The sequence below is a fragment of the Dipodomys spectabilis genome, unplaced genomic scaffold (genome assembly GCF_019054845.1).
Source record: "Dipodomys spectabilis isolate Male_0828 unplaced genomic scaffold, ASM1905484v1 ptg000329l, whole genome shotgun sequence".
Classification (NCBI taxonomy): domain Eukaryota; kingdom Metazoa; phylum Chordata; class Mammalia; order Rodentia; family Heteromyidae; genus Dipodomys; species Dipodomys spectabilis.
The window spans coordinates 4,267,154-4,282,878 of record NW_024871006.1 but is presented as its reverse complement, the minus strand read 5'-3'; the positions used below and the strand labels follow the sequence as shown (position 1 = coordinate 4,282,878).

At 54.3% G+C, this 15,725-nt stretch overlaps 2 protein-coding genes across 5 annotated transcripts; one reads left to right on the top strand and one right to left on the bottom strand.

Moving 5' to 3' along the window:
- Positions 1-2,845: 2,845 nt before the first annotated feature.
- On the top strand, positions 2,846-4,147 carry Nt5c (5', 3'-nucleotidase, cytosolic). Its single transcript, XM_042702691.1, has 5 exons — positions 2,846-3,066; positions 3,201-3,301; positions 3,381-3,441; positions 3,608-3,722; positions 3,834-4,147. Exons 1-5 carry the CDS (start codon positions 2,890-2,892, stop codon positions 3,986-3,988), a joined length of 609 nt encoding a protein of 202 aa, XP_042558625.1. The 5' UTR covers positions 2,846-2,889; the 3' UTR covers positions 3,989-4,147.
- A 379-nt stretch (positions 4,148-4,526) lies between these two features.
- On the bottom strand, positions 4,527-12,601 carry Armc7 (armadillo repeat containing 7). Of its 4 annotated transcripts, XR_006151419.1 has the most exons (4): positions 12,454-12,593; positions 12,228-12,371; positions 10,511-10,601; positions 5,580-5,655 (listed from the first exon to the last, which is right to left on the bottom strand). XR_006151419.1 is itself a non-coding variant. In XM_042702695.1 (3 exons), the coding sequence occupies exons 1-3, from the start codon at positions 12,542-12,544 to the stop codon at positions 5,294-5,296; spliced, it is 597 nt and encodes a 198-aa protein (XP_042558629.1). In that variant the 5' UTR covers positions 12,545-12,601; the 3' UTR covers positions 4,527-5,293. The 4 variants fall into 4 exon arrangements, 3 of the variants coding, with proteins under 3 accessions (XP_042558629.1, XP_042558628.1, XP_042558627.1); XM_042702695.1 differs by lacking the exon at positions 10,511-10,601 and having other exon boundaries at positions 4,527-5,655; positions 12,454-12,601; XM_042702694.1 differs by lacking the exons at positions 5,580-5,655; positions 10,511-10,601 and adding an exon at positions 4,531-4,564.
- Positions 12,602-15,725: the final 3,124 nt, after the last annotated feature.

Sequence of the window (15,725 nt, the reverse complement as noted above, 5' to 3'; positions counted from 1 at the left end):
CTTTTCTATGGCCTGTGATCAGAGGAGAAGGCTTCAAAGAAGCATCCAGAAGACAGGAGAAGAGCTTTTGGTTTCTACAGCTGCAGTTCTACAGCTTTGGCAAGACTGGTACTTAGCTTTGTACTCGCTGATCTGCCAGGTAAGCTACAATTCATTTGAATATCCAAATTAGGCCCCTTTCTTCTTAGTTACTTCTTTCATTTCTTCCTTTCTTCATTTTTCTTTTTCCTTTCTTCCTTTTTTTATCTTTTTTTTTTTTTTGCCAGACCTGGACCTTGAACTTGGGCCTAGGCACTGTCCCTGAGCTTCTTTTGCTCAAGGCTGGCACTACCACTTGAGCCACAGCGCCACTTCTGGCTTTTTCTGTTTATGTAGTACTGAGGAACCCAGGGCTTCATGCATGCGAGACAAGCCCTCTACCACTAAACCACATCCCCAGCCCTCCCTTCCTTCCTTCTTTCCTCCCTTAGTTCTGTAACAAGAAGTTTGAACTTAGGATCTTGCACTCCATAGGCAGGTGCTCTACCATTTGAGCTCCTTTCCCCTCTCCCTCCCTCCCCTCCCCTTTTATTTTGCTGGTTGTGGGGCTTGAACTCTGGGCCTGGGCGCTGTCTCTCAGCTCTTCAGCTCAAGGCTGGGACTCTACCACTTGAGCCACGACGCCACTTCCAGTTTTCTGGTGGTTTATTGGAGATAAGAGTCTCATGGACTTTCTCCCCATCCAGGGGGACTTGAACTGCGATCCTGAGATCTCAGCCTTCTAAGTAGCTAGGATTACAGGCATGAGCCACTGGTGCCCCGTGTAGATGGTTGAATGTTAGGTTTTTTCTCCCTTTATTATGGCAATAAAGCATTTTGCAAAAGGTTGAATCAACAGCTATATCATGATTGTTCCAATATTTCTGAAGCAGGTCAGCTTTATAAATAGCAACACTGGTTTTACCGGCTTACGATGATTTCTATTATGAATCTCAAAGGGAGGGAACCTGCACCCTTAGCCTGTGAGTGAATAAGGGTGGAGTTCCTGGAAATATCCTGGTTTGTGTCATAACTTGATAAGTTGGCTTTACTCTCTGAAGGTAAGTGCCTACTCGGAATTGAGGTCTGATATTGTCAAAGAAGGTTTTAGGAAATGAAATGTTTGCAAGACCATGTTCAAGAAAATTTCAGGTCTGGAATGTGAAATCACATGATCTTAAAATGGATAATATTAAATATAAACTAAATTATAATGGATATTAAAAGTTATCCTTGTAAATTATAATGGATATTAAAAGTTATCCAGGTTGGTGCTGGTGGCTCACACTCACACTTGTAATCTTAGGAGGCTGAGATCTGAGGATCACAGTTCAAAGCTGGCCCAGGCAGGAAAGTCCATGAGACTTTCATCTTCAATTAACTACCAAAATGCCAGAAGTGGTGCTATGGCTCAAGTGGCAGAGTGCTGGCCTTGAGCACAAGAAGCTCAGGGACAGCGCCCAGGACTGGCAAAAAAAAAAAAAAAGATTCCCTAAAGGGGCAGCAGAAACATTCTTGGCAGCCAGACCTCTTAGCGAAGTTTGTGCGGCATCAGGACAAAGCCCAGGGACCTAAGGCTCTGCCAATGCAGCCTCCTCCACATTCTAAACTGACTCACCCTAGAATGATCAGTGCCCTCCTCCCCCACGTCTCTAAACCGAGGGCTTCCAGCGTGCTCAGTTTGCCTGCTCCCCTCTGGCCTGCCTGCTCCCCTCTCTCCTGCTCCCCTCGGGCCTGCCTGCTCTCCTGTCTGCTCTCCTGCTCTCTTGGCAGTCTGACGCTTGAGCCACAGGCTGCCCCTTCTGCGGCTCCTGCCGCCGTGGTTTGGACATAGAGGGCCCTCAGCTGAGCTGGAGCAGCAAGAGAGGCTCCTACTCCGATCAGTGTAGTTTGTGAGGTAAATAGATGTGGATGTGAGATTTACAGAGGATTCCACAAAAGTTAGCGAAGCTCATCGCTTTCCACGGGGAATGCAAAGTTCTGACCGAGCAGGGATGCGGTGCGCGGTGGGGGGGGGGGGCGGGGAGGGGGAAGGGGGGGGCGGCGGGGAGGGGGAAGGGGGGGCGGGACGAGCGCTGGTTACCGGACGCGCTAAGGATGCGGTGCGCGGGGGGGGGGGGCGGGGAGGGGGAAGGGGGGGCGGGACGAGCGCTGGTTACCGGACGCGCTCGGGATGCGGTGCGCGGGGGGGGGGGGGGCGGGGAGGGGGAAGGGGGGGCGGGACGAGCGCTGGTTACCGGACGTGCTCGGGATGCGGTGCGCGGGGGGGGGGGGGGGGGGGGGGGAGCGAGCGCTGGTTACCGGAGCCAGGTGGAAATCTGGCTCCGGTTTGAAGAAGAAACCCCTGCCTCAAGCTAACTGGTTCATGCGTTGGCCGTCGGGAGCTTAAACCCAGCTGAGTCCATTCACTCACTCGCGTTAATCCGCAGCCCCCAGACTTGGGCCTGGGCTGGCGCTGTCTGCAGACAGCTCTGGTCCGGCCCCCCCGCCGGGAGCGGGCGCCCCACGGGCGACTCCTCAGACGCTGCTCCCGGTCGTTCAGATCGCCTAAGGTAACACCTAGGTGAAGGTCACACTTTGAGGTAGAAAGCGGAATACCAGAAGAGCGAGCGCCGCAAGCCCCCGCCCCAGGAAGTCCGCCCGCCCTCCGCCCTCCGCCCTCCCGCTCTCCCGCCCGCGAGCCGCCGGGTCCCCGGGTCCGAGCGTCCGGAGCCCTATGCAAATTACCCAAGTCCAGCTCTATGCAAATCACCGGCCAGGCCCCGCCCACCGCTCTCGGTCCCGGAAGCGGCCGTCTGGGCGCGCAGAGCTCGGCCCTGGCGCCGCGCCGCCCGCTTCCGCCCGTGCGCGCTGCCGGGGTTCCCGGCGGCGATGGCGGCGCGGCCTGTGCGCGTGTTGGTGGACATGGACGGCGTGCTGGCCGACTTCGAGGCCGGCCTCCTGCGGGGCTTCCGGCGCCGCTTTCCCGGAGAGCCGCACGTGCCGCTGGCGCAGCGCCGCGGCTTCCTGGCCCGCGAGCAGTACCGAGCCCTGCGGCCGGACCTGGCGGTAGGAGGCGGCGGGGGTGGGGGCGCGGTCCGGGGACGCCACCTCCGAGTCCACAGTTCACCCCAGGTCCAGAAAGGTCGGGTCCCCCGCCCCTCCGCCGGCGGGCGCCCGAGCCCCGGGCTTGTGTCTCGTAGGACAAGGTGGCCAGTGTGTACGAAGCGCCAGGCTTCTTCCTGGACTTGGAGCCCATCCCCGGAGCCGTGGAGGCCCTGCGGGAGATGAACCGCATGCCCGGGTGAGCAGGGCGGACCCAGGCGCGGAGGGGGCCGAGGGAGGCTCCGCCCGGGCTGACCGCTCCCCTTCCTCCCCCGCAGCACCGAGGTCTTCATCTGCACCAGCCCCCTGCTCAAGTATGACCACTGTGTGGGCGAGAAGGTGCGGCGCCTGCGCAAGCCGAGGCTTTCCAAACCGGGGTGTAACCGTGACCACAGACACAAAGCCGGGGCCTGGGGAAAGGGGAGCAGTGACGTCCACACCCACCACTGACGGCCCCTGACTTAGGGTCCCTCAGACCCCACTGGCAAACCTGTCTCCTCCACAGTACCGCTGGGTGGAGCAGAACTTGGGGCCCGAGTTTGTGCAGCGCATTATCCTGACGAGGGACAAGACGGTGGTCAGGGGGGACCTGCTCATCGATGACAAGGACAACATTCAAGGTTGGTCCCTTTTTCCCGGGCAACCTCCAGACATCTGGCCTGCCCGGATTAGAGAGAGGGAGTAAAAATAACCAAGATTACAGATTACATGTGCTGCCTTTTCTGTCCCAGGTTTAGAGGAGACCCCGAGCTGGGAGCACATCTTGTTCACCTGCTGCCACAACCAGCACCTGGCCCTGCCCCCCTCCAGGAGGCGGCTGCACTCCTGGAGTGACAACTGGAGGGGAATCATAGACAGCAAGCGCGCACCTGTTCAGCAGGACTGAGCAGGACCTGGCTGGGGAATAGACACCAGAGTGTCTGCTTGCACAAGCCCTATCATGAAGCAGCTTCCAAGATGGCAGGCTGAATGAACAATCATGCCTGGCATGGAAATACAGTAGGGAAATCAGGACGCTTTTAATTACAAAACCAAAAAACCATAATCTCTGGCTGTTTATTTGGTAAGGGGAAGCCATAGGAGCCCAGGGTGGAGCTGAGCAGGTGACCTTGCCTCGGCCCCACACACTGGACATATACACCAGATGGGTGGTCCTTGTGTCTGGAGCATCACCCCAACTTGCACCCCCCCAAGTTCCAGAGGGCCCTTCCAGGGGTCGGCCTCCCCTCATCAACCATGACAGCAGAAAAGGGCCAGCTCCAAGGGTCTTTATTTGATGCCAGTACCGGGGCATGAAGTCAGGGCTTTGGTGCTGTTCCTTAGCCTTGTTTTGCTCAAGGGTATGGCTCTACCACTTGAGACTCAGCTCCACTTCTGGCTTTTTGGTGGTTAATTGGAGGTAAGCGTCTCACAACATTTCTACCCAGGCTGGCTTTGAACATGATCTTCAGATCTCAGCCTTCTGAGTAGATAGGATTACACAGTGCCCAGCTTCTGGCAATCTTTATTTAAAGTATTTTGGATTTTGTAGTCTGGGCTAGCCTTGAACCTGTGATCTTGTTGCCTCTTATGAGCCTTTCTGGGATTACAGTTGTGTGTCACCACACCAAGCTTTGCTGTCTGCTGGTCATATTAGCAGTCATTGGGCTGCATCAACAAGGGCAGGGAGCACATCTCCATCTTTGTATTCCTCACAGGATACACAGTAGGTTGGAGGGTTGTGTAGACAGCTACTCCTGAGCTGTAGTTACCTGGGTCAGTGTCTGCCATGCTCAAATGCCCAACTTGGAGATGAGTGGTGGTATGGTCTTGCACAGCCCTGGAGGGGCGTGGCATCTCCCTAGCTTTCCTTTAATGCCATGGTCCCAACCACTGCTCACAGTCCACCCTGCACACCTGAAGCCTGCACATCCTACGGGGGTGTGAGCCTGGCAGTGGGGGACCAGAGGTAGGTCCTTCATTTATAGTGTGTTGAGTGCCAGCCCCCCCCATGAGCGGCACTAGCTTTTGGTCCCTTCTCCATGTATGTATCTCGGTCTAGTTTTACCCGTGTGAGACCCGTGCTGAAAAACCTCACCCTGAAGACGGTACTGCTGCTGCAGCAGGGACTTCCTCAGCCGTCTGCCCCTTTGCCCTTCAAGAGGGTGGTCTCTGGTAGCAGGGATGCTAGAGCCGCGGGAGTCTCCCTGGATCAGGGTTGCTGGGGGGTCTCATTCCTTGGCAGTGGGATACCCAGAGCAGAGTGCGCCTGCCAGCTTTGGGCTTCAGCCACCTGGCCTGGGGAACAGAAGTCCTGCAGGAAGATCTGGGCCAGGTTCTGGAGCCTTGTGCTGGCCGAGAGAGAGAAGCGCAGCATGCACTGGATGACTGGCATGGAGGTGAGCTCGGGGTGAGAGCCAGGGCGTGGTGAGCTCAGGTACATGAGCGTGGTCACAGCGGACAGCACCGTCTCCTCGTTGGGGCTGGACAGGCAGTTGATGATGAGTGGGACGCCCCCTGCCTGCAGGATGTATTCCTTGTTGGTCCTGTCTGAGCACAGGTTGCAGAGGCCTCCTGGGGAAAAGCAGTGTGGAGCCTGGGTGCCAGGGCCTGGCTTCCTCCCTCCTCCTCCTCCCGGGTTCCTCTTTGCCCAGTGAGCTGTGAGGAGGCACTGGGATGCTGGCCCAGGGATAAGGGATGAGAAGACTCCAGGCCCCAGCTCTCTCCCATTTCCACAAAGACCAGCCTGCCACCATCACCTAGCTTGTCACAGTGGGCACAAGCGCCTCTTCTTGGTTCAGAACTTTGAGGGCTGGTACGCTTTCCTTTTTCTTTTATTCATTGCCCACTATTAAGTTCTGAAGTCAGGGCCTCACACTTTCTCAGCTTGTTCTCGGGATCTCCAGCCACACTTCTTGTCAAGCTCTTCTCTGGTTATTTTGAAAATGGAGTCTCATGGGCTTTTCTGTCTGGACTGGCCTCAAATTAAGATCCTCTGGGTCTCAGCCTCCTGATTAGCTACTGGAATAAGTCACTAGCACGAGGCTATTATCACTTGGTTTTTGTTTTTGTTGTCAGTTGTGGGGCTTGAACTCTGGGCCTGGGTGCTGTCCCTGCACTCGCTCTACTGCTTGAGCCATAGTGCCACTTCCGGTTTTCTGGTAGCTCATTGGAGATAAGAGTCTCACGGACTTTCCTGCCTGGACTGGCTTTGAACCACGATCCTCAGATCTCAGCCTCCTGAGTTGCTAGGATTACAGGCGTGAGCCTCCAGCACCTGGCTAACACTTGTTTCTTTATCCCACAATTTAAAACATATGTAAATACAGATATTTAATTTAAGAAAGGTACCCTCATTGGTGTTTCCAAAGCCAGCTCTTATTAACAATGTAATGCAGATGTTCTGCTGGCAACATTTTGTGGGCATGAGGCGAGAGCATTATAATGTCATTTTCACATCACTGTCTAGGATTCTAGGGAAAGCAGAAAAGGCCTGAGTGTCAGATCAGACCCCTTTCCCACTCCCCAGTCTCCTCAGGGCCCCTCAACTTTGTGACTTCTTGACCTTGGGGACAGATACTTCTACTTAGAGGACCCTTTCCTTAGCATTGGCTTTTTAGTGCAAGCAGACAACTTCCTGTGCACACTGACTCAGTTTCCTGCCATCTTACCTCTATCTGTTGGTTCCTGCTTCTAGGAGGAGGAAACTACATCTTGGCTCATTTGTATTAACATGCCCGAGCGGCCAGTCAAAGGTGAGGGTCATGCCTGCTTCCCCTGCTTCTCTGGAAATTACCAAGCAGGTACCCCTAAGATCCAACTAAGAAGCTGGGGCTGCTGGGTGCTGATGGCTCACGCCTGTAATCCTAGCTACTCAGGAGGCTGAGATCTGAGGATTGTGGTTCAAAGCCAGCCCGGGCAGGAGAGCCTGTGAGACTCTTATCTCCAATGAACCAGCAGAAAACCAGAAGTGGCATTGTGACTCAAGTGGGCCAGCACTTGCCTTGAGCTGAAGAGCTGAGGGACAGCGCCCAGGCCCAGAGTTCAAGCCCCAAGAAATTCTTATCTCTTAATTAACAAAAAGCCAGAAATGAAAGTTGACAAGTGGTAGAGTGCCAGCTTTTTTTTTCTGGTCAGATGTGGGTCTTGTACTCAGGGCCTGAGCTTTTTCACTCAGGGCTAGCACTCTACCACTTTAAACCACTTCCAGTTTTCTGGTGGCTAACTGGAGATAAGAGTCTCTTGAGGGCTGGGAAGGTGGCTCAGCGGTAAAGTGCTTGCCTCGCATGCATGAGGCCCTGGGCTCGACTCCTCAGCACCACATAAGCAGAAAAAGTCCGAAGAGGCACTGTGGCTCAAGTGGTAGAGCACTAGCCTTGAGCTAAAGAGCTGAGGGACAGCGCCCAGGCCCAGAATTCAGCCCCATGACTGGCCAAAAAAAAAAAGTCTCTTGAACTTTCTTGCCCAGGCTGGCTTGGAACCATGATCCTCAGATCTCAGCCTCCTGAATACCTAAGATTAAAGGCGTGAGCCACTGGTACCAAGCTCAGAGTACCAGCTTTGAGCAAAAATGCCAAGCAACAGTGTGAGGCCCAGGTCACAATACTGGCATGAGTGCACACATACACTCTCAACAAAGACACCTTCCCCTGGCGCCCAGGCAGGGACGAAGCATGAGTCGCCAAGGTTTGGTTCTACAGCTGGCTCCTGCTTTAGAGGACTGGCTTTTAGAGTAATCCATTTGTTCTCATGCCTCTGCACCCTTTGCTCAGGTCCCTGTCTGCCCCTCCCCCCCTACCCCTCCCCAGCTTTCTTGCTGGTGACAGGCCGCTCTGCTGGGTGAGCCTGGGCCACTCTGGTCAGCCTGCTGGATGCCTCCCCCCATGCCCGGATGGCCCCTCATCACTGGCATATTTTTCAGACTGAATCCTGAGGAAATCATCTACCACATTTGTTTTCCCGCTTTTTATCTTCTCCACCAGCCTGCGAGGAGGGGCTTCAGGGAGGTCAGGTCCTTGGAGTTTGATACAAGCAAGGCAGGCTCCGCAAACATTTGCTAGAAGTATTATTATTATTTATTTTTTGGAGCAGGACTCAGGCACCATCCCTGAGCTTTGTTTTGCTGAAGGCTAGTGCTCTACCAACTGAGTCACAGCTCCACTTCAGTTTTTTTTTTTGGTCAGGTTGTGGGGTCTGGTTTCTGGGCCTGGGCGCTGTCCTGTCCCTCAGCTCTTTAGCTCAAGGCTAGTGCTCTACCACTTGAGCCACAGCGCCACTGCCGGCTCTTTTCTTTTTGCTTATGTGGTGCTGAGGAATCGAACACAGTGCCTCATGCATGCAAGGCAAGCGCTCTACCACTGAGCTACCTTCCCAGCCAACCTCAGATTTTTTTGGTGGTTAACTGGAGGTAAGAGGCTTATGGACTTTCCTGCCTGGGCTAGCTTTGAACCAAAATCCTCAGATCTGAGCCTCTTGAGTAGCTAGGACTGCAGGCGTGAGCCACTGGTGCCTGGCGTGCTGGAAGTAGTTTGAAGGAGAGGACCTGCAGAACTGCAGAGGCTGGAGGATGGGACAGGAGCCGGTCCACCTGGATGCATGGCATAGTCATGCGTGGCGGCAGCAGAGCTCCACCTCCCTAGCCACTCTGCCTCAGCACTCACTCCTTTTAGCCCATCGGGGAGTCACTATGTCCCCACCTTCTGTACTTTGTCCCTGCATTAAGGGCTGCAGGCCGGTGCTGCTGGCCGGCTCACCACTGTGCCTGGCATCGTGGTACTCAGTGAACACAGGAGCAAGTGCTACCTTCAACTTTGCTCTAGTGGGAGAAACTAAATTCCCCAGTGAGGGAACTCTGCCTCCAGTAGGAGCAATGGTGTTCCTGTGGAAGCCACAGACAACTACTGCCAGGCTTAGCTTGATGCAAGGACAAGTAGAAACACTGGCAGGCCTCTGGCTCTCAGACACCCCACGCCACCCCTTCTGAATGGGGCACCTCCTCCTCACTGGGGACTGGGGCCGGGCAGGTGGTTTATCTCTGCTGTAGAGTGAGTTGCAGCACGCTCAGGTGTGTCTGGGCAGGGAATTAGGGGATAATCTGATGGCATCAGTTGGCGGGTGGGGACAGAAGCTGCAGGTCAGGGCCTGGAAGCCTTCCAAGGATGGATCAGGTGCCTGCCAGAGATCACCAGCTGCTCGGGCCCAACATAGTACACCATTTTTTTTTTTTTTTGGTGGGGGTAATGGGCTTGAACTCATGGATTGGATGCTGTCCCTTAGCTTTTTCACTCACAAATTTTTGCTGGCCTTAGAGATAAATGCAAACTGTCACAATCAGATCTCAGCCTCCCGAGTAGCTAGGATTGCAGGTGTCCGCCACTGGCACCAGCTACCTTTAGACTCCTGTGCCTACCTGGCTGTATCCCTTGGCTATGGAAACGGGACTGAGGACCCAGGAGAGAACCTGAGGGGCAAGAAGGTCTGCTGGCACAAGATGGCGCCCAAGGAACATGAGACATCTCAAACAGCTACACGAGCCCTGGGCCCCAAGTATACCTGGGTGAGTCTGGGCTGAACCCGGACATGGACAGGAATGTCAGGTGGGCTGGTGCAGCTCAGCAGTATACCACCAGTCCTGCTGACTTTAGACAGGTGTCTGTCACTGGATTACAAGCTCATTCTTATTTATTTTTTGCCCCTCCTAGGGGCTTGAACTCTGGGTCTAGGCACTCACTGTCCCTGAGCTTTTTTGCTCCCAGCTAGCACTCTACTACTTGAACCAGTTATAGCTTTTTGGTGATTAATTGGAGATAAGAGTTTCACAGACCTTCTTGCCCAGGCTGGCTTTCCTCAGATCCCAGCCTCCTGAGTAGCTAGGATTATAGGTGTAAGCCACGGCACTGTCTACACACACTCTCTCTTTCTTTCTTTCTTTCTTTGCTTTTTTTGTCGGTCATGGGGCTTGAACTCAGGGCCTGGTCAATGTCCCTAGGCTCTTTTGCTCAAGGGACTAGCACTCTATCACTTTTTTTATTTTGTCAGTTGTGGGGCTTTAACTCTGGGCTTGGGCACTATCCCTGTGCTCTTTAGCTCAAGGCGAGTGCTCTACCTCTTGAGCCACAGCGCCACTTCTGGTTTTCTAGTGATTAATTGGAAATAAGAGTCTCACAGACTTTTTCTGTGAGCCATTGGTGCCCAGCCACTCTACCACTTTGAGCCACAGCTCCACTTCTGGTTTTCCGGTGGTTAACTGGAGGTAAGAGTCTGATGAACTTTCCTGCCCAGGCTGGCTTCGAACCACAATCCTCAGATCTCAGCCTCTTGAGTAACTAGGATTACAGGCGTGAGCCACCAACGCCTGGCAACATTATTTTCTAATAAAGTTAGATACACATTTCCCTATGGCTGGCAACTCCCACTCTCAGATGCCTACCTGGGAGAAAGGATGCATCAGCATGCAGGAACCATAGGAAACTGGAGTGTTAGAGCACCTGCCTCGCTCTGAGTTCAAACCTCCGTACTGCCTAAATAAATTAATGAAATAAAAACAAACCGTACAAAATGAATTACAACATCTGAACTCTGAAGACTCTTCTATTAACAATTGCAGTCACGGGCTGGGAAGGTGGCTCAGTGGTAGAGCGCTTGCCTTGCATGCATGAGGCCCTTGGTTTGATTCCCCACCACCACATAAGCAAAAAGGAAAAAAGCCGGAAGTGGCGCTGTGGCTCAAGTGGTAGACCGCTAGCCTTGAGCTGAAGACCTGAGGGACAGCACCCAGGCCCAAAGTTCAGGCGCACGACTGGACCCCCAAAACAAAACAATTGTAAAGAACAGGGAAAACCAAGCTGGGCGCTGGTGGCTCACGCCTGTAATCCTAGCTACTCAGGAGGCTGAGATCTGAGGATCATGGTTCAAAGCCAGCCCGGGCAGGAGAGACTGTGAGACTCCTATCTCCAATAAACCACCAGAAAACCGGAAGTGGCGCTGTAGCTCAAGTGGTAGAGCGCTAGCCTTGAGCTGAAGAGCTGAGGGACAGTGCCCAGGCCCAGAGTTCAGGCACCATGACTTGCAAAAAAAAAAAAAAAAAAAGAAGTAGAGCCTGGTATCAGGTGGTGCCCTCTCAGTGCCAGGTGTAAGTGTGTAGCCAGTAAGTCCTCCAGCCACCCTGCCTGAGCACCTGCTCTGAAGTGAGGATCCAAGTGTCTACATTTTTCTATCCATCAGTGATGTTTTGTTGGGTGCCAATGACTCATGCTTGTAATCCTAGCTATTCAGGAAGCTGAGATCTGAGGATTGTCCTGGCAGGAAAGTCTGTGAGACTAATATTTCCAATTAACCACTAAACAAGCCAGAAATGGAGCTGTGGCTCAATGGCAGAGTGCTGGCCTTGAGCAAAAAATCCCAAGGACTGCACCCAAGCTGCAGGACCTAAACAAAACAAAACAAGTCTGGCTTTCATAGTTAGGATAACAGGCACCACGGAATGCAGCTTTCTGACACTCTTGAACTTTTCTTCAGGGACTACTTTGATCTTCTCAAACTCAGTCCCTCAATCAGTTAGGATTGCAGGTGTGAGCCACTGACTGGCACCTGGCTTTGTTCACTTTTTTTTTTTTTTTTTTGCAGCACTCAAGGCTTGCTGGGCATTGGTAGAATTACTTGAGCCGCCTCCAGCCCGTTTTAGTTGACAGTAAAAGGATGGCAGTTTGAAGCCCGCCAGGGGAGGAAAGTCTGTTGAGTCTTATCTCCAATTAACAACCAAAAAGACGGTAGTGGAGCTGTGGCTCAATGGTAGTGCATCACCGACCTTGAATGAAAAAGTTGAGACAGAGCCTAGGCCTTGAGTTCAAGCCCCAGTACTAGCTACACGTGCACACACACACACACACAGTATAATCCCCAAACTTTTCCTTCAATTCATTATCTCGTTTCCAAGCGACAGGGAAGGCAGATAGGCAGAGAGCTAGCCCCGTGCAGTGACTTCCAGACCATTGACCCTGGACCACGTGTGAACATTGGGGACCACGTGGGGACATTGGAAAAGGGCCGCCCCCTCGCTGAGAGACCATGTAAGAGATTCCTTTCCCAAGGACTCACTTTCAAAGCTCAGCTCATCCCGGCCCATCAGGTTTCGACCCCATTCTTACCAATTGCAAACTCCACCAGCGTTTCACTCTCCTCGGACAGCGAGTCGAGGAATAAATCCAGGACTTGCAGTTGCCGCAGGTACTGGTAGTTGTTGGGGTCATAGGCGAAGTTGGCAAGGTTGGCGAGGACCTGCTCCTTGGCGTCTGAGTGGGAAAGCGGCACTGGAGCCCGGCCCCGCGGGGGGCACGGGGGACCCCGCCCGCCCGCCCGCCCGCGGCCGCTCACCTCGGCTCTGCGTCTCCTGGAACTCCGTGACCAGCGCCTGCAGGTACCCCAGCCGCCCGACGTGGGGGTCGACCTTCGGCTTCTGGGCCATGGTCGGGGCGCGGAGAGCCCCGCCGGGGCCGGGCGGGAGGGCCCGGGACGCCCTCCCCTGAGCCCCCCGGGGCGGGCCCGGGCCGGCGCGGGGACGGGGGGCGGGCTCCCGCCCTGGGCTCGGATCCTGCAGCCCTGTGCGGCTGGGGATGGGGATGTGAGGGAATGCGGAGGATGCCGTCAGGGTCGGACTTCCAGATCAAAATCCCGACCCACGACGTCGCCGTCCGCCCGAGGAGGAGGAGCCGGAAGGAGCGCCCCGCCTTCCGCTCCGGGTTTCCTTTCTAGGATGCAAGCCGAAGCCGTGCTAGCCCCGCCCCCTGGAGGGCGGAAGCCGTGCGGGCCCCGCCCCCAGTCGACGTTGTTTGGCTACGGTTATGATGGCCACACCCCTAGATGACGGACGTCGTGCTGGCCCCGCCCCTAGAGGGCGGAAGGGGCGGGATTGGTGGGGAGGGAGGTGAGGGGCTGTCGCTCAGCTGCAAGAGGCGCTGAAACCCCAGACCCTTTCCAAGCAGGTTAGCGAGGTTGAATCCCCTGGCGCGGGGAACATCTGTGGGACGCTAAGGAACGTCGAGGAGTGGGAGGGGGCCCTGACGGAAGCCGTCCGGGTAGAAGCACCTCCAGCCCCTCACACGGCCGGGTGGGTCATCGAGTGGTCTCGGCCATGCGGCTCCCCTCTGGAATTCGGAGGTTGATTCCGTGCCTCCCACCATCGGACTTTTGTCCCTAGGGTTTGGCTGTTTTTTCCTGAAAAGCTGGGCGAGCCGACACTGCACCCTGGCAGGTATCTGGACCTGCTACTTCTAGCCAGATGTCGTGGGGTCAGTCCCTGGGAACAGCCGCTGTCCACCCAGACCTCCCGCGAGGGCCTTTGTATGGGGTGTGGAGCCCTGGAGGCCGAAGCCCTTTGGCCTGATTGCTTTGCACAACTTCTCAGTGAGGAAGATCTCATGGTCGTAGGGAACAAAGCACCAGAGAGGGAGGAGGCCTTATGCTGGCATCCTCTTAATGTAGAGGTGGAGGGTGGGCTAGAACCCCTGCCTAGCAAGTGCGAGGACCTGAGTTCAAACCCCAGTACTCCCAAAAAGTGTAGAAGTGGTGACCTTGTACCTTGAGCTCTAGGCCAGGTGTGAGAGTCTGGATTAAGGCATAGTGGCCTCTACACTCCAGCTGGACACAGGCCCCAAATAAAGTTTCCTATCCCTGTATACAGTCCCTGTTGAATGCATATCTTCTGGGATAGGAGTCTTGAGCTTAGTCTGGGTGTTTGAATCCCTCAGCTGCTCAGTGACCTCTCCAGACCATTGGTTTCAGTGAGGAGTCTGCAGCCTGGTGAAATGCATCTCAGCTCAAAATGCCTCACCCAGTGTCTTCACCTCTCAGCAGGCAGAGCAGCAAAAGATTTTTGGATGAGGAGCACAGGGATTGGGAGGAGGATGGGAGTAAGTGCCACCCCTCTAGAATTCCTCCTTAGAGTATTCTCAAGAATACTCAGCCATGGGATTGGGAAGGTGGCTCAGTGGTAGAGTGTTTGCTTTGCATGCATGAGGCCCTGGGTTCGATTCCTCAGCACCACATAACCAGAAAAAGCCAGAAGAAGTGGTGCTCTGGCTCAAGTGCTAGAGTGCTAGCCTTGAGCCGAAGAGCTGGGGGACAGTGCCCAGACCCAGAGTTCAGGCCCCATGACCAGCAAAAAAGAAAAAGAAAAAAGAAATCAGCCAAATGTGGGTCAGGTGGACCACTTCAGCTTCCTTTTTTGTATCTGCTTTTGCGTTGTTGTTGTTGTTGTTTTTGGTCCGGTTGTGGGGCCTGAACTCTAGGCCTGAGCACTGTCCCTCAGCTCTTCAGCTCAAGGCTAGTGCCCTACCACTTGAGCCACAGCACCACTTCCAGCTTTTTTCTTTTTGCTTATGTGGTGCTGAGGAATCGAACCCAGGGCCTCAGGCATGCAAGGCAAGCGCTCTACCACTGAGCCACCTTCCCAGCCCCATGCTTTTGCGTTGTTGTTGTTGTTGTTTGGGGGGTGGGTCAGTCCTGGGGCCTGATCTATGGGCCTGGGCGCTGCCCCTCAGCTCTTCAGCTCAAGGCTAGTGCTCTACTACTTAAGCCACAGCACCACTTCTGGCTTTTTCTGCTTATGTGGTGCTGAGGAGTAGAACCCAGGGCCTCATGCATGCAAAGCAAGCACTGTACCACCGAACCACCTTCCCAGCCCCATGATGGTTAGTAATTTGCCCAGAGTACTGCAGCAGGTTGTTTGACATCTTGGTACCCCAGGAGCGAGACTTTTGCTGCTGTGCTATCGCCTCTGGCCACAAGGTGGCACTAGAGCATCCTAAAAGACAGCCCTAGGGAGGGTTGTTTTCCAGAGAGCAGATGGAGGAGGAAGACTGTCATCAGGTCTTGAAAATAATACTATTTCTCGTGATAAGCTTTTCTTGCTGGAGTCTGGTTGAGCCTGAACCAGCAAACAAGGTCCTGAGCTGCTCCTGCCAAGCTGGGAGAAAGGAAAGGGGAGGGAAGAGATTTACTACAAGTCCTGTTTTCCCTGCTTGATGTGTCCAGTTTATGACCTGCTGCAGGGAAGGTTTGTGTGTATAATTCAAACAAGCCATTTTCTAGTCCCTGGGATACCCTGCTGAGACAAGTCTGGACTGTTGCCAGCCAGCCCTGAGTGTCCTCAGGGAGAGGCCCCTGCAAGGTATGTCAATAGCTCTGATCTCCAGAACACAAGCCCAGGCCCCAAAAGGGCAGAGGACAAGCAGGGGCTCAGCCAGCTACTGTTCTCAGTTGACAGTCACTTTCCCTTTTTTTCTTTTTTCGGTCAATCATGGTATTTGAACTCAGGACCTGGTGTTGTCCCTGAGCTCTTTTGCTCAAGGCTAATACTCTCACTTTGAGCCACAGCACCACTTCTGGCTTTCTGGTAGCTCATTGGAGATAAGAGTCTCATGGAGGGCTGGGAAGGTGGCTCAGTGGTAGAGCGCTTGCCTTGCATGCATGAGGCCCTGGGTTCGATTCCTCAGCACCACATAAGCAAAAAGAAAAAAGCTGGAAGAGGCACTGTGGCTCAAGTGGTAGAGCGCTAGCCTTGAGCTGAAGAGCTGAGGGACAGCGCCCAGGCCCAGAGTTCAGGCCCTACGACCGGACCCAAAAAAAAAAAAAAAAGAGTCTCATGG

Excerpts from the sequence above, each read along its gene's own strand:
- Armc7 (XM_042702695.1), bottom strand. The coding sequence starts at position 12,544 with ATGGCCCAGAAGCCGAAGGTCGACCCCCACGTCGGGCGGCTGGGGTAC. Across the intron at positions 12,372-12,453 it reads CCAGGAGACGCAGAGCCGAG|ACGCCAAGGAGCAGGTCCTC; the intron begins GTGAGCGGCCGC and ends TTTCCCACTCAG. Across the intron at positions 5,656-12,227 it reads GCTGGTGGAGTTTGCAATTG|GAGGCCTCTGCAACCTGTGC; the intron begins GTAAGAATGGGG and ends GCTTTTCCCCAG.
- Nt5c (XM_042702691.1), top strand. The coding sequence starts at position 2,890 with ATGGCGGCGCGGCCTGTGCGCGTGTTGGTGGACATGGACGGCGTGCTG. Across the intron at positions 3,067-3,200 it reads CCCTGCGGCCGGACCTGGCG|GACAAGGTGGCCAGTGTGTA; the intron begins GTAGGAGGCGGC and ends TGTGTCTCGTAG. Across the intron at positions 3,723-3,833 it reads TGACAAGGACAACATTCAAG|GTTTAGAGGAGACCCCGAGC; the intron begins GTTGGTCCCTTT and ends TTTCTGTCCCAG.